General features: G+C 26.2%; 2 protein-coding genes across 2 annotated transcripts in view; one reads left to right on the top strand and one right to left on the bottom strand.

Annotated features, from left to right (window-relative positions):
* The window catches only part of LOC145269056 (uncharacterized), an 89632-nt gene extending 68536 nt beyond the window's left edge, over window positions 1-21096 (top strand). The window contains exon 3 of the mRNA XM_080124657.1: window positions 21086-21096. Coding sequence (XP_079980783.1) covers window positions 21086-21096 — 11 coding nt within the window. The remainder of the gene's footprint in view (window positions 1-21085) is intronic.
* The window catches only part of LOC145269055 (uncharacterized), a 688318-nt gene continuing 684390 nt past the window's right edge, over window positions 21070-24997 (bottom strand). The window contains exon 10 of the mRNA XM_080124656.1: window positions 21070-21266. Within this exon, the coding sequence (XP_079980782.1) occupies window positions 21101-21266 (166 nt within the window). The 3' untranslated portion in view covers window positions 21070-21100. The remainder of the gene's footprint in view (window positions 21267-24997) is intronic.

Here is a 24997-nt window from a genome sequence, read left to right as displayed (position 1 = left end):
GCCGATGAAAGTTTTTGGCAGACATACAAATATACACATTTTGCCCTTTATATTATAGATTTTCATTGTTATTCGATAATAGTACAAGTGTGGTTATTACTGTTTCTATTATTATATTTGTTGTAATTAGTTGTTGCCTAACAAAAGATACCTGGATGGTTACCCATGTGATCAGTTTCAAGATTATTAACTTTGGTGATGATCACAACTCGCCACAGTTATGACTGTGGTCATTTCGGTCTGTAATTATTTCAGATGCGGAGATTTTCTAAATAGCAAAAAAAAAAAAAAAAAAAAAAAAAAATGCCTCAATCTAGAAAGATTTCTCCTTCATTAACAAAAGACAAAACAGATAAAGAGAAGTCATTATTGGCTTATCTGATCTGTCGTGGATTTCTTTTTACCATTAGACTTGAGCAATACCGGATTAGTAGAAGTGAAGTTTGGCTGCATTATTGCCGCCATCTTTTCAGCCACTCTGAAAATATAACATGTTAAAAAAAAAAATAATCCCGTTGAGGGGGGAGGGGGTAGGTCGAGCGGAGGATCACGCTGGGTTGCAAAGGAGTCGCCCTTGCGACCCTTTCCTCAGGATCAGGTAACAGAAGATCAGGTTGGTAGAGGTATATAGGTAGAAGTAGACGGTAGAATGTGACTAAGTATCGAACTGCAAGCAGGAGCGACTAGATTTGTAACACTTGCTAGCCACACCGAGGCAGAGTGGTTTGAGGCCACCTTTATAACAAAGGGAAAGCTCCTCTCACCACACTTCTCAATCTATAAATACTCAGCAACATGGCCGCCCGCGTAGGATTAGTTGAATGCTTCTCCAGACACGTGAGTACTCATCTCCACCTTTTTTTTCATAAACAATACTGCACAATAAAGCCATGATTAGTTTAAGAGAAAGAAAACACTGAAATAACACTAGTTCTTTCTTTACTTTTTTTTATTTATTTATTTTTTTTTATTCAATTTTCACCCCAAACAAGGCACAGTGCCACTTTGAAGCAGGGGGCTACTATGAGGGACTTAATTAGTGGGGTCATTATGAAGGGAGATGAGTAGAAAGATGTTTGTTAACATTACACTTGAACTTCTGCATATCATTGCAGTTGAGAAAGCAGAATCCCGGAAGGGAGTTCCAAAGACCCGCAGTTCTGGGGAAGAAACTATTGGAGTAAAAGGCTTTCTTGCACCTAGGGATCTCTACTGTAAAGGGATGAGACTTAGTAGCTTGTCGGGTTTGTCGGGGGTAGTTACGTCGGGGAGGTACAAGTGTTTGTAGTTCGTCAGAGCATTCACCATTGGAGTATTTGTAGAACAGGCAGAGGGATGCAACATCTCGTCGATGGGACAGAGGCTGAAGCCTAGATGACAGTTCAGGACCTATCAGGTTGGCGACTCTCTTTTGAACCCTGTCCAGGAGCGAGAGACAAGAAGCAGATGCACCAGCCCAGATGTGACAACAGTACTCCATACATGGGCGAATGGTTGCCTTATAGAGGTATAGGATACTGTCAGGTGTAAGTAGTTTTCTAGCACGGTAGAGGGAGCCAACCTTCCTTGCAGCAGCCTTGGCAATGCTCTCAATGTTTCTATTCCAGTTCATATTCCCTGTAAACGTTAGGCTGAGGAGTTTAAAAGAAGTACTTTCAGGCAATGTGTTCTTGGCCATTGCTATTGGTGGTAGAGAAGGTTTCTTGTAGTTATTGAAGGAAACAAGCTTAGTCTTAGCAGCATTGAATGAGACCAACCATTTTTGTCCCCATTCCACTACAGATTGGAGGTCATCCTCTAGTGTTTCTGCCATTTCCTTGGATATGTGTCCCAGCATTTGGTTTTTGCGGATTTCTTTTTGCCATTAGCATATCTGGATTAGGAGACTTGAAGTTTGATTGCATTATCGCAAACATTCTGTCATCATTTACTGCCTCCTGTTTTAAAGACAAGGGGCATGCTCTGCACATTGCATAATAGTGTTTATAGTACTGTAAGCATTGTATAATCATAAATCACATATCTCTTAGTCCAGCATGCTGGTCAGAAGCAATGCAAAAGGAGAAATAAAATAATGGCTAGAATCAATTCCATTTATTTTAGGTATAGTGAGAAAAGAGATTCACTAATACAGAAATATGATTTCCGCAAGATCAACGAAGTATTAATATATTTGTTGTTGTTGTCTAAGAATGGAGAGAGACGCCTGATATTATTAAATTATCATGCATGTTCAGGTTCAACATTATCTAACTTTAATGATGTCCACAATTGGTCAGTTATGACTGGTCATTTCTGTCTGAAAGTATTTCATACACACATGCTTTCAGCACATCGTCCACGTGTAGCAAGATTTTCTCTTTGAAGCATCTTATTTATCTGCTTAGCCTCAACCAACCACTTTGATATTGGCAGGTAAACCAGACTCAGACTTTTTTAACAGAAGGCGTGGTGCTGGTGTATCAGGGGCAAATATTGTTACTGGACACAGTTTACTACGATTAGCACATTCTTGCCTACAAAAAAAAATGCTTGAGAGGAAGCATCGTCATTATGCTTAACCTCTACAGATCGTTAAGTCCATGCTAGTTTATGTCTCGGCAAGTTCACCATCGAGTCATTTTTGGATTCACGAACTGATATACAGATATGTTTTTCGAATGATGAGTTTGTTTTCCCATTTCTTATGGATTACCAATGGATTTTCAATGGACTCATTTCAGATTCAGCCTGTTCTTGATTTTACCATGTTTTTCATTGGATTTTTACCATATTCTTTTTACCATATCCTTTTTCTTCCTTTTTCCGTTACATGCTATTGTACTTAATGCATCAAAACATCAAAATTGCATTTCATGCTGCCGTAGTTTAATTTTATGTGTCCCTGGTGGCAGTGAAAGGACTTCTAAGTTTAAGGGTAAAATCTACTCCACCATTCATTGTATATAACTAATAAAAATATCGCTAAAGATTAAAAATAAACGAAAATCATTCGGAAATATTTTTATTGTTAGAACACTATAAATATGAATGAAATGGAAAGGACTGTTTCTCTCTCCCCCCTGTCCCTTTCTTTCTATCTATCTATCTCCCATGTCTTTGCGGCCCTGTCGGTGGGGCATTAGAATACACCTACTGCCCCCCTGCAGAGGGTAAAAGACCCTCAATGGGGGTCCTGGATATGACCTTAAACTATATCCAGTGGTGAGGGCCCCAGCTTTTGGGCTTTGGGGAGTGTGGAGCCACCCTTTAATTACCATTGCTCCCAGGTCCACTCTGACCCGGAGTGCTAGTACCTGTTAGGGTCCCAACTATGGGTTAAATAGAAATCGACGTGAAAACAAATATATTCTATTAAAAAAAAAATTTCTTCAAAACTTTTGGATTCGGCATTAAATAACCCGAAAAGGGTTGATATGCCGTAAAACAAAAACAACCAACCAACCTACCCATGTCTTTGAGCATACGTGTGCATGTGTGTATAAAAATGTCGTAATCAGTCAAAGGATACATTGTAGGGAGGGTGTCATTTTATTTCCTTGCATTAATCAACTTTTCTAACCTAATAATACAGAGTGTTCAACAAGATATTTTGGGGGACATTTGGCATAATGGTTAATTAGCTTAAAAGAGACGAACGAATCTCCAATTTAGTCACATCAAAGACTCAAAAAAACTCCCTTTTATTAATATCGCAACTCTGTCTCATGGTTTGGTACACTTACCATTTTAAGGTTACGATGAACGTTAAGTGATTATAAGTACCATTTTTATGACTATTTTGCATAATGGTTAAGAAAACATCCTCATATCCTCATATCAATGAATCATAAAAATGGCACAACCCGAAGACTCCCTTTATTCGCTACTACACTGAGAGATATGGGGAGAACGCCATGTTTTTCTTTGGATTATTCCATTTACTTTTAATCCTAACCTAATGATGCCTAGAGTTTTTCTTTAAATCTTTGACATGACTCAACCAAAGATTGAACTCAAGTCTTCGGGTTCATCAGCAAGCATTATGACAATCATGCCAAATGGTCAACACCTGTTCACTGTGTGTCACATGTATTCGGAAATGCAATTTTAAATTTTGTTCTTCAATATAAGCGTTGTGTAAATTTGAAATTCTAAGTTTTAGAAGCCAAAACAATGCAGATATATCATTTTAATAAACAATTTATTTTTAATAAATGAATTTATATTTATTTTATATATATATATATATATATATATATATATATATATTAGTGATGGGACGATTATTATCGATTCCGATACAATTACCAATTCCGAGTCTTTATAAATCTCTAAATATTTAACTATATAGTTGTATTTTTTGCCTGATTACCATAAAAAATACACATGTTAAATGTGCAAATATTTTTCGGAACGTAGACATATACTTGTGGGTAAAGATCTATCGATTTTAGATTCACTGGTGGTTTAAAATCAATAAATATTAATTATTTTATCATTATTAACAGCAATGGAATATTTTGCTTTAAACAAAATCAAATAAAAAAAGACAAAAGAATCGTTTTTTGGCATCGGAAAATCGGTACAAATTTTTCCGATTCTACTACGGATTCGGCACCCTCAAATATTCCAATTTTTCAGATTCTACTACGGATTCGGCACCCTCAAATATTCCAATTTTTCCGATTCTACTACGGATTCGGCACCCTCAAATATTCCAATTTTTCAGATTCCTATTAATCGTCCCAACACACACATATATATATATATATATATATATATATATATATATATATATGTGTGTATATATATATGTGTGTGTGTATGTATATATGTGTGTAGTGTGTATATATGTGTGTATATATATATATGTGTGTGTATGTATATATGTGTGTAGTGTGTATGTGTGTATATATATATGTGTGTGTGTATGTATATATGTGTGTAGTGTGTGTATATATGTGTGTATATATATATATGTGTGTGTATGTATATATATGTGTGTAGTGTGTATATATATGTGTGTATGTATATATATATATGTGTGTAGTGTGTATATATGTATGGTGTATATATATATATGTGTGTAGTTTGTATATATGTATGTGTGTGTATATATATATACGTATATATGTGTATATTTATGTGTATATATATTTATATGTGTGTATGTATATATATACGTATATATATGTGTGTGTGTTTATATATATATATATATATGAATAGCTCTCATTGTTTAAAATTCTTAATCCACGCCTTACTTTGATAATTAAAATGATTGATTCGATGCTGAATCTAATTCTACTCGATGTATTGATTGTTATTTTAGTGTCCTCTTCTCCATGCCTCCGATTGTGCTGATGAGACGATTATAAATAAATAAACGATATCGTCTCTGAAACGACCGTACACTATACTTGGTTGTTTTTTGTCTTTATTTCTTGTAAAATGTAAATGAACCTATACTAATTCAGCAAATTCATTTACCCCTCCCCCATATAATATACTTTTTTATTTGTTTTACATAAGCATTTATATGCCGCTACACATTTATGAGCATGTTCCGGTTAGTTAAAACAAATAAAAAAGGTATATCTTGCCCTGGTTTGGAATGGAGCAATCGTGCATGAACGTTGTTAAAATTCATTGGTTTCTTCAGTTTTGGAAAATATTAACCTGGATTAATTATATATATTAAGCTATGAAAATAACTATGGCAATTAAGTTACACGTAATATTCCGCATTTCATCCTCGTGAGAATTTGTCAGGCTTCTGTGTAGCTTAATTGCCATAGTTATTTTTATAACTTACTACCTATCTCTACATTGAGCACTGTTGAAATAAATACTGACAATTTATGCATAAAATTATACCTTCGTATATTAATTTAAGTAATTAAATGAAGTTGTCATATATATATATATATATATATATGTGTGTGTGTGTGTGTTTTGGCTCCTATAATTTACAAATTCAATTAAACACATTTAGGTAACATTTATACTGAAACAGCATAGACTATGAATTTATTCTGAAAATGCATTGAGATTCTAAGTATATATGACTATGTGAATATCTAACCTCAGAATTTGGTCTATTAATATATATGTATATATATATATATATATATATATATATATATATATATATATATAAGAGCAAACAGTTAATAAAACATGTTAAAAACACTTTGAAAAAGAGTTAAAAACATATTTAATCTGAAAAGGAAACACTTAATAAGTGGATAGTTCTTAATCCGCGGAGTTTCAAAGAAATACTTTCCTTCTCATCAGAGGGTAGGAATTAGCAAAATGCGGGATCGGATATTACATACAAAAGAATTTGAAACTGCAAGTAAGTCAAAGATCTTACTTGATAACAAAAAGTGAAGCAGAGGGAATATGGTAAAGAAAAAGGTGATTTCACGTGAATGGATAGATTACATCTGGTTGAGGTTACTTTATAAATATTAATTCTTTAATATTTATAATATACTTTAGTTTTACCATCTTGGATCATTTTGGTAAATTTAATTGTAATTTTTTATTATATATATTTTTTATTATATATGTGTGTGCTTTTTTTTCATGGCATGGTGATTGTAAAGAAATACCTTTTCTTTTTATTCTTGAATTTACGTTTTTTTTTTTTATTATATGGCTGTTATTTTCTCCTTTTTTTAATGGTTATATTTTTAGGATGGAAAAAATCAACTGTAATTTGCTATTAAGAATGATCACACTTTCTTTCTGAACCAAGAAAGGTGCGGTGTGTGGGTGTAGGGTGGAGTGGGGTTAGGGTAAGCGAGCGGAATCATTTGTACGGAATGCTTGAAGGATTCCAATTTTCTGTGTTCACAATTATTTCAATAGTCTGAGATCTTTTGTAAAAAAAAAAAAAAAAAAAAAAAAAAAAAAAAAATGCCCCACCAGGGGCCAAAAAAAAAAACAACAACAAAAAAAACGAAACAGATTCTTATGCAGTATTAAACTTTTTTTTTTTCTTACAATAAAATAAACATACTAGCTTTTGTCTACCGGAAGTTATCCAAACCAACGAATTATTGGTATTATTTTTACATTTTCACTAAATTGTGTAAGGCGTATCATTGACATATTAATTTCGATCAAGCACATCAAATTTCATGCAAACTTGAGATCAACTTTGAAAGATACGGAGTGACCCCCGACCCATCCTGCACCAAAAAGAGAAATGGATCCCACAGAATCATTAATCCAACCATATTCCATAGAAATAAACGTAGCCTGTCATGCAAGTTTCAGTCATGAATGTCTACTAATCTTTGTTTTATCAGCATTTATCATCCATATGTGTAAACACTTTGGCGATCGTCTCATGAGTAGAATGTGTGATCCTAAATGGGTTTCACACTTATTAGACCATAATTCCTCGGATTTTTACCGTTGGTTCATCTCAAAGACAATGTCTATCAAAGCAATCCCAAGATTATTTTCCAACCGAAGAATACAATTACAGTAAAAATTAGGCAATATTGCCTGATAAGCGGGTCGCGATGCCTCTGTTCAGTCGCAAGAGGCAGTGGACACCCTCTGTAACTGTAGCTGTGCATGTAATTGTGACGTAAAGGTTGCATGATCTCCAACCACACCTCTCCTGAATTGTCACTGCTTGGGTCCAGTGGAAACAATGGCGAGGTAAGCAAAGAGCAGATAGACCACCTGGAATTCCCAACGGCCACCCATTTTAGTACTGACCAAGTTCAACGTTGCTTAACTTCAGTGATCTGATAGGAACCGGTGTGTCAAAGTGATTATGCCGTATATTTATAAAAGAGGAGTATGACAGAGTTGTTGAAAAATTTTTCACGTCGTAGCCAGTTGTGTTTCTCATTGAATAGTGATAAAACGAAAGACTGGTGGGCAAGTTGGAATTTTCTTACGAAAATCATTCCAGGCAGGGCAGGAAGCCACTTGATATAAAGAACTAACAATCAAATACTACTTCAAGGTCGAAAACCAGCCAACGATAATTGTTAGGTGGATTGATTCCGACCCAGCAAACAGCAATTCTTTCCCCTTTGTCGAAAAGATCACTCATGGAATGTGAGGACTACAGGACAAAATAAGGGAAGCGAGATTTACGAGATTGAAGTCAATTCATACCAAATATGGTTGGAGTGCAGAGATGATTGTTATTATTTTGACGATTCCACGAAAGGAATATTTTAGGGGGGGGGGGCATTCTGTATTACGGAAGGACTATATCTTAGAACTAGAGATGCGTTTATTATAATTTCGAGCAATTTCTTTTCTTATATATAATAATCTTTTTACTCTCGGGTATATATCCGACACAGACACATTAATCAACCGAGAACCACATCTGTCTATATAAAAACATATAAGATATTAAGGGATATATACCCAAGAGTCAAAACAATGAAAAGAATATGCTGCTGTCACAGCCCTAGTTATGTTAAATCAATGTGCATATAATAGTTACATATAGGCGAGAAACACAAACGCACGGGTTTTTATTCGAAATTGTAAATATTGTTGTAAATCCGTTAAACGTATCTTTTTATTATTATTTTCTTGTAAATGTACATGAAATAAGAATGGATTCATAATTTCTTTGCATAAGACGAAATCATTAATTATGAATAAATTTTATGTATAAATTCTGGTTTCAATCTGAATCTTTTAGTTTTATTTCGTATTGTAGAACCTCAAAACCTGGGAGGGGAAGAAAAACAAACAATGATAGAGTATAGAATCGGTTTCGTGTATAAATTTAACATAAAGTAATCTCAATAATTTATTGGGAAGGAGGGGGTGTCGTGATGGTGTTAATCTACAAATTGTTTTTTTTTTCATTTGTTGTTGAAAAAACTATAATTCTGATAAATTCATTCTTACAGTCTTCTTTAGGTGTACAGGCTATCCATATTGTGTTAGGGTTCTTATTAAGTATTGATGTTTTACTCAACGTGGCTTGAATATAAAAATTGAATTAATTGATTAAATAAGACTATCTATGAATATTGAATAATTAATGGATAGGTATTGAATAGAATATGAATAATAATTGTTGTATATTGACATATATTACAATTCTGTTTTTACTATATATATATATATAATGTAAATTTAGCGTAAAATAATCCCAATAATTTATTTGGGTGAAGGCGGTGTTCTGATGGTGTTAATCTACGAATTGCTTTTTTTTTTATTTCATTTGTTATTGAAAAATAATACTTATTTGATATTGAACATTACAGAAGAAAAAATTGAATTAAGAAATATTAAATGATAAATTCATTAATACTTAATACGAAATAATCGATTAAATTAAATAATGGATTAAGAATATTAAATCAAATGTTGATTAATTAATCAAATGAATGGATGAAGTGAGGAATACTGACTAATATTTAATAAATAATGGATTAATAAAAGATGAATTAATAAATAGAAAATACAAATGGTTTAATTAATATGAAATAAAATATGGATTAATAATGGAATGAGGAATACTGAATAATATTTAATAAATAATGGATTAATAAAAGATGGATTACTAAATGGAATGAGGAATACCGACTAATATTTAATAAATAATGAATTAATAAATAGAAAATAATTTATGAAATAAAATATAGATTAATAAATGGAATGAGGAATACTGACTAATATTTAAATAATATATTAATAAATAGGAAATAAGAATGGATTAATAAATATGAATTAAAAATTAATTCATTCTGACAGTCTTCTTCAAGCCTATCAATATTGTGTTATTGATGTTTTACTTAACCTGGCTTTAATATAAAATTTGGAATGATTAATTAAATAAGACTATATCTATGAATATGTAATAATTAATACATACGGTATTGAATAGAATATGAATAATAATTGTTGTATATTGACATATTAATAGTAAATAACAGATTTATAAATAAATTTAATAAGGAATAATAAATATTAAATAATATTGGATTATCTAATAACTAAAAAAATAATAGATTTATGAATACATGATGAGTGATAGTTAATGGATTTAACTATGAAAAATATGGATTTAAGAATATTAAGAAATAATTAATAGTTCATCAAATATTAAATGATAGTCCATTCATGAATGCTAATAATTAGAGTGTATTAATGAATATTAAATAATTGTAAATTTATAGTAATTTACTAAGTAATAAATGGATTAATTAAGTCAAAATATATTTATAAATCTAATATATAAACGGCTATGTGTCTGTTTGTCTGTCGACTTGTCTATCTGTCGACCTGTCTGTCTGTCTCCATATTTTCAAACTCTATTTCCCCCGAAACTAAAAGTCGCAGGCCTTAAATGATTGTATCTTTTTTTACGAAGCGTTCTTTTATGTGTCTTTAGCCGGTTAAAATTGTTTTTAAGGAGTTAAAATGGGTCAAAATTACAACAACAAAAATTGTTAAACATTTTGTACATTCATCTTAGTTTATCTTTAATAAGTTTATATGCGGGTCATGTAGTTACAGTGATAATGTCACCAGCTTTGAATGCTACAGTTTTGGTTTCAATTCTAGCTGATGGCACCTATATACGTTTTTTTTTTTTACTTTTGAAATCACAACTCCATAATTACATGTACGAAATCTGGACAAATTAAAATATTATATTTTAGCGTCTTTTACGTCCGAGCAAAGCTAGGTGCCTGTCCCCCCCCCACCACACACACTAAGCATTAAATTAGAATTGATAGATAGATAGATAGATAAATAATCGATAAATTAAATGATGTACGAATACAACCCCTAATAGCTTGTGATTAAATAAAGATTAAAAAATGTATTAAAAACTTAGCTTAACTCATATTAAATATATAAATTAATTAATATTTCATAAGGAAATTAATAGGATAATAATAATAAATTTGATAAATATTAATAAATAGATGAAAATTAAATATAAGATACTTATTTTTGTTCATCTTCCTCTCAGTCTATCTTTTTATGTGGTTGTCTTCCCCCCCCCTCTCATTTCAATTTTTTGCACTAAAACAAAATTAAGAGGTTAGTGTAGTTTGCTCAAAGCATTGTGTGTATATAAAATTATAGTAGAGGTGCAATAGATAGACATGAACCGAAGTAAAGACCACAATGGTGGAATGAGTTATGCAAATTCAATCTTTTTGTTAATACAATGTATATAGGTACACGTCTTTTTATACTTATGTCGATTATTGCTGATAATGATATTCTCATTTGCTTTAGTGGAGTCATGGGAGTTGTAAATGATATATTTCGAGAACATTTCCCTTCGTCAGGTGTGTGTTCAACTGTAATTCAAACGAGCACATGGAGGCATCATATCATCTATATATTAATAGGATAGCGTGTATTATTTATTTTGAGTGACTGTCGTTTAATTGCTACGGACTTCCATTTCTTGTAATAAATAATTTTACCAAGAATTCTTCATAATTTTTAGTTTCGGTTTCGATTATAGCTGATGGTACTCTAGGAATCTATTTTTTTTTTCTTTTTTATAAATAATTTTATTAAGAATTCTTCATAAGTTTTGGTTTCGGTTTCAATCCAAGTCATATAGATATATATATATATTTTTTTTTGGAAATCACAACTATAAATATATAAAAATCGATAGAGCATTAACTCTATAATAATATAGATGAAATCTGCAAGAATTAAAATATCATATTTAAGCATACTTTACGATCGGGCTACGCCGGGTGTCCTTGCTGGCTTAGATAAATACTTTTGCAGTTTTAACAAAAGAGCTACAATAATATCAAAGCGTCTCCATTCACGTTGAATATCTACATAATACTAACATCAATATATTACATATGAATGAGTCCTCTGCGGAATTTCCACAGGTCCCCGCTAGTAAAATTATGAATATTAAATCTGAAAAACTCCATTAAATCAGAACGTATTTATAAATATAAAATAATGCATTGGATGCACTGATAATAATAATTTATGTAGATAAAATTAGAACAAGAAAATAGGAATAAACGAATAAATTTATTAATGGGTGACTGAATATTCGATAAGAATGCAATGAATTCGCGAGTTATGAATTTCTAATTTAGTAGGATTTATGCCTTTTAATTAAAAATAGGTTAGAGAATATTTAATTTATGAATATTAAATAAAATACTAAATAAGAATGAATTAATGAATAACGTATTATTTAATATTAAATAATAATGGGCTTAAAAAACTAATAGATTAAGAAATATTAAAATATGAATTCATTAATACGAAATGATCAATTAAATTAAATAAGTATGGATTAATGAACAAAAAAATAATTAAATATTAAATCAAATTTGGATTAATTATTCAAATTAATGGATTAAATGAGGAATTCTGACTGATATTTAATAAAAAAATAAATTAAGAAATAAGAAAGGATTAATAACACTCGATTAATAAATATGAATTAAGAATTAATTAAAAAAAATATGGATTAATGATAGATTAATAATAACGAATTATAGCTTAAAAATAGTAATTAATATATAAAGGATAATTAAATAATGGATTAATAAATATGAAATAAGAATGGATTGATAAATTAAGGATTAATAAATAATGGGTTAATAAATATAAAATAGTAGGGATTAATAAATATCAATTATTAAATAATGAATTTAAAAATAAATAATTGATTAAAAAATAATCGATTACTAATATAAAATAATGAATAAATAATGAATAAATAATGGATTCATAAATATGAAATAATAATGGATTAGTAAATGTGAAACAGGAATGGATTACTTAATAATGGATTAATAAATATTAAATAATAAGAGGTTAATAAATATGGATTAATAAAAAGGAAATAAGAATATATTAATAAATATAAAAAATGTTGGATTAATAGATGATGGATTAATAAAAATACGGATGGATTATGATTAATAAATATGAATTAACATATAATGGATTTTAAAAACCAACGGATTAAAAATATAATGGATTAATAAATATAAAATAAGGATGGATTAATAAATATGAAACAGGAATGGATTAATAAATAATGAATTAATAAATATTAAATAAGAATGGATTAATAATAATAATAATAATAATGGGTTAATAAATATGAAACTAGAATGGATTATTACATAATGGATTAATAAATAGATAGATAAATATATTAAAATATTGAGAATTGAAGATTGAAAATGGATTAATAAATAATGGATTATTAAATATGAAATTAGAATGGATTAAAAAATATGAAACTAGAATGGATTAATAAATAATGGATTAATAAATATGAAATTATAATGGATTAATAAATATGAAATTAGAATGGATTATTAAATAATGGATTAATAACTATGAAATTAGAATGGATTCATAATTAATGGATTAATAAATATGAAGCTAGATTGATTAATAAATAATTGATTAATAAATATGAAATTATAATGGATTAATAACTATGAAATTAGAATGGATTAATAAATATGAAGCTAGATTCATTAATAAATAATTGATTAATAAATATGAAATTAGAATGGATTATTAAATAATTGATTAATAACTATGAAATTAGAATGGATTCATAATTAATGGATTAATAAATATGAAGCTAGATTGATCAATAAATAATTGATTAATAAATATGAAATTATAATGGATTAATAAATATGAAATTAGAATGGATTATTACATAATGGATTAATAAATATGAAGCTAGATTGATTAATAAATAATTGATTAATAAATATGAAATTATAATGGATTAATAACTATGAAATTAGAATGGATTAATAAATATGAAGCTAGATTCATTAATAAATAATTGATTAATAAATATGAAATTAGAATGGATTATTAAATAATGGATTAATAACTATGAAATTAGAATGGATTCATAATTAATGGATTAATAAATATGAAGCTAGATTGATCAATAAATAATTGATTAATAGATATGAAATTATAATGGATTAATAAATATGAAATAAGAATGGATTATCAAATAATGGATTAATAAATATGAAGCTAGATTGATTAATAAATAATTGATTAATAAATATGAAATTAGAATGGATTATAAAATAATGGATTAATAACTATGAAATTAGAATGGATTCATAATTAATGGATTAATAACTATGAAATTAGAATGGATTCATAATTAATGGATTAATAACTATGAAATTAGAATGGATTCATAATTAATGGATTAATAACTATGAAACTAGAATGGAATAATAAATAATGGATTAATAAATATAAAATAAGAATGGATTAATAAATAATGGATTAATAAATATGAAATTAGAATGGATTATTAAATAATGAATTAATTAATATGAAATGAAAATGGATTAATAAATATGGAATTATAATGGATTAATAAATATGGAATTATAACGGATTAATAAACATGGAATTATAATGGATTAATAAACATGGAATTATAATGGATTAATAAACATGGAATTATAATGGATTAATAAATATGGAATTATAATGGATTATTAAATATGAAATTTAAATGGATTAATAAATATTAAATTATAATGGATTAATAAATAATGGATTCATAAATATGAAATTATAATGGATTAATAAATATGGAATTATAATGGATTAATAAATATGAAATTATAATGGATTAATAAATATGGAATTATAATGGATTAATAAATATTAAATTATAATGGATTAATAAATATGAAATTTAAATGGATCAATAAATAATGGATCAATAAATATTAAATTAGAATGGATTAATAAATAATGGATCAATAAATATGAAATTAGAATGGATCAATAAATAATGGATCAATAAATATGAAATTAGAATGGATTTATAAATAATGGATCAATAAATATTAAATTAGAATGGATTAATAAATAATGGATCAATAAATATGAAATTAGAATGGATCAATAAATAATGGATCAATAAATATGAAATTAGAATGGATTAATAAATAATGGATCAATAAATATTAAATTAGAATGGATTAATAAATAATGGATCAATAAATATGAAATTTGAATGGATCAATAAATATGAAATTAGGATGGATTAATAAATAATTGATCAATAAATATGAAATTAGAATGGATTAATAAATAATGGATCAATAAATATGAAATTAGAATGGATCAATAAATATGAAATTAGGATGGATTAATAAATAATTGATCAATAAATATGAAATTAGAATGGATTAATAAATAATGGATCAATAAATATTAAATTAGAATGGATTAATAAATAATGAATCAATAAATATGAAATTAGAATGGATCAATAAATATGAAATTAGGATGGATTAATAAATAATTGATTAATAAATATTAAATTAGAATGGATTAATAAATAATGGATCAATAAATATGAAATTAGAATGGATTAATAAATAATGGATCAATAAATATGAAATTAGAATGGATTAATAAATATGAAATTAGGATGGATTAATAAATAATTGATTAATAAATATTAAATTAGAATGGATTAATAAATAATGGATCAATAAATATGAAATTAGAATGGATTAATAAATAATGGATCAATAAATATGAAATTAGGATGGATAATAATTGATCAATAAATATGAAATTAGGATGGATATATAAATAATTGATCAATAAATATGAAATTAGAATGGATTAATAAATATGAAATTAGAATGGATTAATATATAATGTGGATTAATAAATATGAAATTAGAATGGATTACTTAATAATGGAGTAATCAATATAAAATAACAGTGAATTAATATAAAATAATAATTAATAAATTAATAGACATTTGATCACATTTACTGATGAGGTAGTAAACAATTGATTTATTAATATCAAATAAAAATTATTGACTAAATTTAATGGAATGTTAAAGATAATTATATATTAATGAATATTAAATATAAAATAATTTACTAAATTTAATGGAATGTTAAAGATAATTATATATTAATGAATATTAAATAAAAATAATTTACTAAATTTAATGGAATGTTAAAAATAATTATATATTAATGAATATCAAATAAAAATTATTGACTAAATTTAATGGAATGTTAGAGATAATTATATATTAATGAATATCAAATAAAAATAATTTACTAAATTTAATGGAATGTTAGAGATAATTATATATTAATGAATATCAAATAAAAATAATTTACTAAATTTAATGGAATGTTAGAGATAATTACATATTAAGGAATATCAAATAAAAAATAATTTACTAAATTTAATGGAATGTTAAAAATAATTATATATTAATGAATATCAAATAAAAAATAATTTACTAAATTTAATGGAATGTTAAAAATAATTATATATTAATGAATATCAAATAAAAATAATTTACTAAATTTAATGGAATGTTAGAGATAATTACATATTAAGGAATATCAAATAAAAAATAATTTACTAAATTTAATGGAATGTTAAAAATAATTATATATTAATGAATATCAAATAAAAAATAATTTACTAAATTTAATGGAATGTTAAAAATAATTATATATTAATGAATATCAAATAAAAATAATTTACTAAATTTAATGGAATGTTAGAGATAATTATATATTAATGAATATCAAATAAAAATAATTTACTAAATTTAATGGAATGTTAGAGATAATTACATATTAAGGAATATCAAATAAAAAATAATTTACTAAATTTAACGGAATGTTAAAAATAATTATATATTAATGAATATCAAATAAAAAATAATTTACTAAATTTAATGGAATGTTAAAAATAATTATATATTAATGAATATCAAATAAAAATAATTTACTAAATTTAATGGAATGTTAGAGATAATTATATATTAATGAATATCAAATAAAAATAATTTACTAAATTTAATGGAATGTTAGAGATAATTACATATTAAGGAATATCAAATAAAAAATAATTTACTAAATTTAATGGAATGTTAAAAATAATTATATATTAATGAATATCAAATAAAAAATAATTTACTAAATTTAATGGAATGTTAAAAATAATTATATATTAATGAATATCAAATAAAAATAATTTACTAAATTTAATGGAATGTTAGAGATAATTATATATTAATGAATATCAAATAAAAATAATTTACTAAATTTAATGGAATGTTAGAGATAATTACATATTAAGGAATATCAAATAAAAAATAATTTACTAAATTTAATGGAATGTTAAAAATAATTATATATTAATGAATATCAAATAAAAAATAATTTACTAAATTTAATGGAATGTTAAAAATAATTATATATTAATGAATATCAAATAAAAATAATTTACTAAATTTAATGGAATGTTAGAGATAATTACATATTAAGGAATATCAAATAAAAAATAATTTACTAAATTTAATGGAATGTTAAAAATAATTATATATTAATGAATATCAAATAAAAAATAATTTACTAAATTTAATGGAATGTTAAAAATAATTATATATTAATGAATATCAAATAAAAAATAATTTACTAAATTTAATGGAATGTTAAAAATAATTATATATTAATGAATATCAAATAAAAAATAATTTACTAAATTTAATGGAATGTTAAAAATAATTATATATTAAGGAATATCAAATAAAAAATAATTTACTAAATTTAATGGAATGTTAAAAATAATTATATATTAATGAATATCAAATATAAAATAATTTACTAAATTTAATGGAATGTTAGAGATAATTACATATTAAGGAATATTAAATAAAAAATAATTTACTAAATTTAATGGAATGTTAAAAATAATTATATATTAATGAATATCAAATAAAAAATAATTTACTAAATTTAATGGAATGTTAAAAATAATTATATATTAATGAATATCAAATAAAAAATAATTTACTAAATTTAATGGAATGTTAAAAATAATTATATATTAATGAATATCAAATAAAAAATAATTTACTAAATTTAATGGAATGTTAAAAATAATTATATATTAATGAATATCAAATAAAAAATAATTTACTAAATTTAATGGAATGTTAAAAATAATTATATATTAATGAATATCAAATAAAAAATAATGTACTAAATTTAATGGAATGTTAAAAATAATTATATATTAATGAATATCAAATAAAAAATAATTTACTAAATTTAATGGAATGTTAAAAATAATTACATATTAAGGAATATCAAATAAAAAATAATTTACTAAATTTAATGGAATGTTAAAAATAATTATATATTAATGAATATCAAATAAAAAATAATTTACTAAATTTAATGGAATGTTAAAAATAATTATATATTAATGAATATCAAATATAAAATAATTTACTAAATTTAATGGAATGTTAGAGATAATTACATATTAAGGAATATTAAATAAAAAATAATTTACTAAATTTAATGGAATGTTAAAAATAATTATATATTAATGAATATCAAATAAAAAATAATTTACTAAATTTAATGGAATGTTAAAAATAATTATATATTAATGAATATCAAATAAAAAATAATTTACTAAATTTAATGGAATGTTAAAAATAATTATATATTAATGAATATCAAATAAAAAATAATTTACTAAATTTAATGGAATGTTAAAAATAATTACATATTAAGGAATATCAAATAAAAAATAATTTACTAAATTTAATGGAATGTTAAAAATAATTATATATTAATGAATATCAAATAAAAAAACAATTTACTAAATTTAATGGAATCTTGAAGATAATTATATATTAATGAATATTAAATAAAAATATATTAAGGAATGTTTAATAAATATGTATTTATGCAATTGCTTACCGATGATTTTGTAAATCAACACTAAATTAATACGTATAATAATATATTTGTGCCTTCGTAACAAAGAAAAATTGAGTAAAAAATATGGAAAAGGAATGCATTAATGAATAATAAAAAATAATGTGTTTGTGACAAATAAATATTAAATAAAAAATGTTTCATGAATAGAAAAGAAGAATGGATAAAGCAATATTAAATAATTGTAGTTATATGAATTTTTAATAATAAATAATAAATAAAGATTTATAAATATTTAACAAGAAATAATTAAGATTTATGAATATTTAATGATAAATAAATAAGAAAATAAGGCTTATGAATATTTAATAAGAAAAAATAAATTAATATTTATGAATATTTAATAAGAAATAAATAAGAAATAAGATTTATAAATGTTTAATAAGAAATAATAAATTAAGGTTTATAAATATTTAATAATAAATAATAAATTTAGGTTTATGAATATTTAATAAGAAATAAATAATAAATTAAGGTTTATGAATATTTAATAAGAAATAATAAAATAAGATTTATAAATATTTAATAATAAATAATAAATTAAGATTGAAGGAACGAATTTCAATGATTAGTAAATAATGGATTATTAAATAAGACTTGATTCGTTGATCAACTCAGATTATAATGAATATATATTTATAATTGTACATGATAAAAATAAGATTACATCATTTTCTAATGAAATATTAAATAATAAGAAAAAGGAAGAATAATTTATTTTTACCGGATTAAATGGAATGTATAGAATGGATTTCAAATGATTAGATTCATGGATATTCCAATGAATATATTTATAATTGTATACGATAAAAATTGCGTAAAATATGATAAAAATAATAAAAATTGCGTAAAATATGATAAAAATAATAAAAATTGCGTAAAATATGATAAAAATAATAAAAATTGCGTCATGTATAATAAAAATTAAAAAAGATGCGTAAAATATGATAAAAATAAGAAAAATTGCCTCCTATATGATAAAAATAAGAAAAATTGCCTCCTATATGATAAAAATAAGAAAACAAATTGCGTCATATTTTCTGATGAAATATTAAATATTTTTTTAAGAAATACGAGGAATTAATTTTCCCGGCTTTAAAGGAAAGAGAAGAATGGGTTAAAATTAAATATAGAAAAATGAAAACCCGTAAATACAAATAAAAGTGGATTATTAGTAAGTAACGTCCTAATAAGTTATTAATAAGTAACGGCTCAATTTATATGCAAGTAATATCTTTACAAAATATTAAGTAGCGTCCTAATTAATTATTAATAAGTAATGTCCTGGTAAGTTATTAGTAAGTAACGTCTTAGTAAGTTATTAATAACTTATGACATTGCATAGTAATATGTAACGTCCAAATAAGTCATTACACAGTAGCGTCGTAATAAAGTTTTACCAAGTAACGTCCGTGTTTGGTTTAATATACACAAAGATTCGAAAAATATCAAAAAACAAAACAAATAAATGTTACCAAAGGCAAGATAAATTACTTTTCTACCTAACTGGATAAGTTTTTTTAGTGTTTTTATTTAATGTAAAATGTTTATTCGGTTCGAAAATCATACAGCGTTTATCGATATATTTGAAAAAAAAATGGCGGTGAGGTCTCTGTTAAATGCGTTGTTTGGGAAAATGAGTTCAAACTATAAAAGTATACAAAATACTGTTAGAAAACCCACCCAATATATGTTACCGTGACATGGGCTGACATATATTGAGTGAGTTTCAAACAGTATTTTGCATATTTTTTTAGTTTGAACTCATTTCCCAGACTTAACGTATTAAACATAGCCGTCATTTCTTTTTCAAATATTTCGATAAAAACTATGATTTTTTACCGAATAAACATGTTACATTAAATAAAAACTCTAAACACTTATCCAGTTAAGTAGAAAAGTAAGTTATCTTGCTTTTGATAACATTTATGTTATGTTTGTGTTTTGACAACTTTTTCGAATCTGTGTATAGTAAAACAAACCCCAACGGTCTCATAAATTATTACCAAGTAACGTCCTAATAACTTATGACTAAGTAGCGTCATAATATGTTAATACGAAATAAGGTCTTAACAATTTATTGCTAAGTAACCTCTTAATTATTCCTTACTAAGTAAACGCCGAATAACTCCTTGATTGGTGTGTTCTTTTTAAAAGAAACTCAGACCTATTTGTATTTTGTGTGAAACACGGAATAAAGACTTCTGCATGTTGCTCACTGGGTTAGGAGGTGTTTTGTGTGGTGTGGGGTTTTTTGTTTTTCGTGTCTCAATGTTTTCTTTTGTTTCAGGAGCATGTTAATGTTTTAACAATAGCATCGTCCATGGCTGACGCTGCGGCTGCGACTACGGCTGCAGCTACGTTCTCTTGATGGGCTGCGAGAGCGGCTATATGATCGGTAGGAGAAACTGCTCATTGAACTTGGTGTTGGTGGGGTCGGCCGATGGTAGGGGACCGGTCTTTTTCTTGCACTGGATAATGAGAAAAAAAAAAAAAAACCCAGATCAGTCATGGGAATTAAAAAAAAAAAAAAAACTTTGAACATTTCTTGCAGAAAGTGTAAACATTTACAAATTTCGACAACGGAAATTCCACACAAAAAATGGACATTGTATATTTATTAACTGTGAAAAATATCTGACTTTTTCAGATACAAATAAGATTAATTGTAGGAATTTAGGTATTTTGTGAGTATTCTTATATATTATTAATATAGTTGTGGCACAGAAAATCAGAAAAACACCAGTATCGTCGGTTTTAAGTCCAAATAAATGGACTAATATCTGGTTGTTTTTGTCGGACACTCTTTAACCGTGTATATATATATATATATATATATATATATATATATATATATATATATATATATATATATATATATATAATCTTCGGAAATTGTCTCACACGCTGTATGAAACTCTGTGATATTACAAAATTAAAGAAATTTAATTTCCGTCACTCAACAATCTGATTCCTAGCTATTAACACACTGATTTATACGAATTAAATTTTACCTTAGAATAACGGGGAAAACATGAACAATTCTTACTACTGATAATAGCAACAACAATAAAAAAAATGATAATAATACCAATTAATAAATAAACAAATACATACAAAAATACTCTAGTACAACCTAAAATGTAAATAAAGATCAAAATTAAACTAAGTCCTCTCCAATCATAAAGGTGGGCGCACGCACATTGGCTACAATAAATGGACGTGTGGATAACTAAGCATCTGATTGGCTGACTATCAAATCCAGCACTGCTTGGATATATAAAAACACGAAGCAACATCCATTACATGCAATAGCCTGACGAATCCTTACGAGGATGAATCATAAAATTTTATGTAGAGGCATATATGTCTGTATATATTTAGATTTATGCCCCTTCTCTCGCTGGAGAGTGAGACATATATATATATATATATATATATATATATATATATATATATATATATGTGTATCTATAGAATAAGGAAATGACAAAATAAAAAAATATATACTAATTCATACAGATTTATTCCTTTATTCAATAAGGATGATACATCAATTAGGGGTGTAGGATAAATAAAACTCTTTATACCATGGTATTTCAACGCCTAATGCTTCTCATCAGAAGAGAAAAGATGCTAGGTAACATAATAGGAATGCAGCAGTTAATATTTTACCGTTCTCCTCCCACGGCACAATTACTTCACTCCTAATGTATCTATCGCTAGACGTTGCATCCCTATTCTGTAACCTAGCATCTTCTCTACTCTACCGAGAAGCATTAGGCTTCGAAATACGATAATATAAAGAGCTTTTACTTATTCCCTTATTTATGTATTATCCTTATTGAATAAATCTGTATGAATTAGTACATATTTTTATATAGTTATTTTATTATTTTATTGATACCCTATATAAGCTCCAACACAATGTGCTGAGCTTTGCATTATTATCCTGATAAGTTTACTCTTAAAGAATCAATTTTATTCTTTTAACCACATTGTTGGCCTGGCAGCAAAACTGAAGCTGGCCTGCAGGACACTATATACAATTGTAGGCAAATTTGGGCATATTTAATTGGTTTGAAAATATAGGTTCTTTTTTATCAATTGGCATAAAATTTTAACCATAGAATAGTACTGTAATTTTCCAAAAGTTTGCAAATTTGCATGCAGTTTTGTGCCATAGAATTAAAGATATGAGCATTTCAATATGGCTACCAGTATATATATATATATATATATATATATATATATATATATATATATATATATTAGGGGCATTCCAAAAGTTATACTTCCTATTTTAATCCGCCCGAATGGATCAAAGGGGATTGCAAATTGCATCGTTATTATCACTAAAATCATGCGTTCATCTTTCTGTTGCAGATATTGACAGTGTAAAACTCTAAGAAAGCAATTCCTGTCCTGCCATGGACGCTTCTCAAAAGCGGAGATGCGTCACTGAATTCTTGGCAAAAGTGCATTAAAAATAATAGTGACTATGTAGAAAAAGAAATTCTGTAGCACTAAAGGTCGCTCGTTTTAATGGTACTATTCCCGTCTTCGTAGGTCTAAAACATTTTGAGTTCAAAAATAGACTTTACTTTTGAAAAGATCCTCGTGTGTGTGCACGTGTGTTGCCCGGTCGCAAAATACGCTTGCTAATGGAACCAGACATGGCTTCTGTTGCCGGGTTCAAATCTATCGACTAGTGTTAATCGTGACATCCTGCACTGATGATTCCAGAAAGGATGAAACACTAGTGTCTGTAGGTATTTAATATATATATATATATATATATATATATATATATATATATATATATAGGGTGTCCGTAAAGTTACTATACAGTCTTATTGTTTTATTGTATTATATTTGTATTAATAGTTAATATTTATTTTTTTACAGGTTTATTTAATCAAGCATGCCACGCAAGCTAACTTTGGAAGAGCGCAAATTTATTTTGAAGCGATATTGGAAAACAGAAAACGCACAGGATGTAATTCGTGACTGTATAGTAACTTTACGGACACCCTATATATATATATATATATATATATATATATATATATATATATATATACATACATTCACCTGTCATTCTTTTTTAAAGGATGGAATCGCCCGATCTTCAAAAACAAGATGCAAGCAAGCAAACAAACAAGGTCCACAGATGTTCAAATATATCATTCAAACACTACCGTATTTAAATATATGATTAAGTGGCAGTTTTAGTCATTTAGAACTGCTTTAAAGCTTCACCATTCACTTATTTTTCGACCAAACTTCAAACAATTATTACAGTTTATAGATCATCTTCTCCGCTATATGTTGAAAAAAAATTCAATTATAATGAATTTTCTGGTGTTCAAAATCGTAAAAATTCGTAAGGTAGGCGACGCTTTTTCTGACTGGTTCCCATAGCAACCACGTCGCTCCAACGACTACTGTTGCTACTTATTCGCTGAAAGAAAAGTAACAAGTGAAACAGAATTGAAACCATGAAAGGGACATAATTAGGGGGATTTTATTGAAAGCAGACGAGTACCGTACATTGTTATTACATATGTGTTTATGGGGGCAAAAAATAAGACTGAAATTAAACAACAAACAAATGAATTTACTAGGAAGCCTGGAAAAATCATGGCTTACAATAGAAAAATGCGAACATGAAAAGTAATATGGTTAAGCTTAAACATAGAAAAGTAATATGGTTAAGCTTAAACATAGAAAAGTAAAGGACTAGTTGTTAAAACTGAAAAAGAAAAGGACAAGATATTCTAGTAAAAAATATAATAAATTTATAACTTAAAATATTGCAGCATTAAGAATTGTTTTTTTTTAATTCAATTTATAACCTTACATAATGAACTCTTAATGCTGCAAAAGTTTGAGTTGACTTCGAAGATGGAATGATTTTTAAAACAGATGGGATGATAGCCGTAATGACAGATCTAGAGAATTTATAGGCATAGAACAGTGAAAGATTAGGCTTATGGTATGGACTATAAAGGCCTTCGTTTAGGTTCAGAGTTACATCTAGGAAATTTGAGATTGTTTTCCCTTTGTCGACGAGTATAGTAAAGCCATAGTTCTAGTTATTGTCTCTTTATAAACCGGCCTACAAATCTGTCTTTGAATTTAGATCGCAGTTCGTGAAGGAGGAATAATTTAACAAGATCCATAACTTGGACCTAGTCAG

Source organism: Euprymna scolopes, chromosome 45 (assembly GCF_053919585.1).
Source record: "Euprymna scolopes isolate OS-2025 chromosome 45, ASM5391958v1, whole genome shotgun sequence".
Taxonomy (NCBI): domain Eukaryota; kingdom Metazoa; phylum Mollusca; class Cephalopoda; order Sepiida; family Sepiolidae; genus Euprymna; species Euprymna scolopes.
This window is presented reverse-complemented; position numbering and strand designations above follow the sequence as displayed.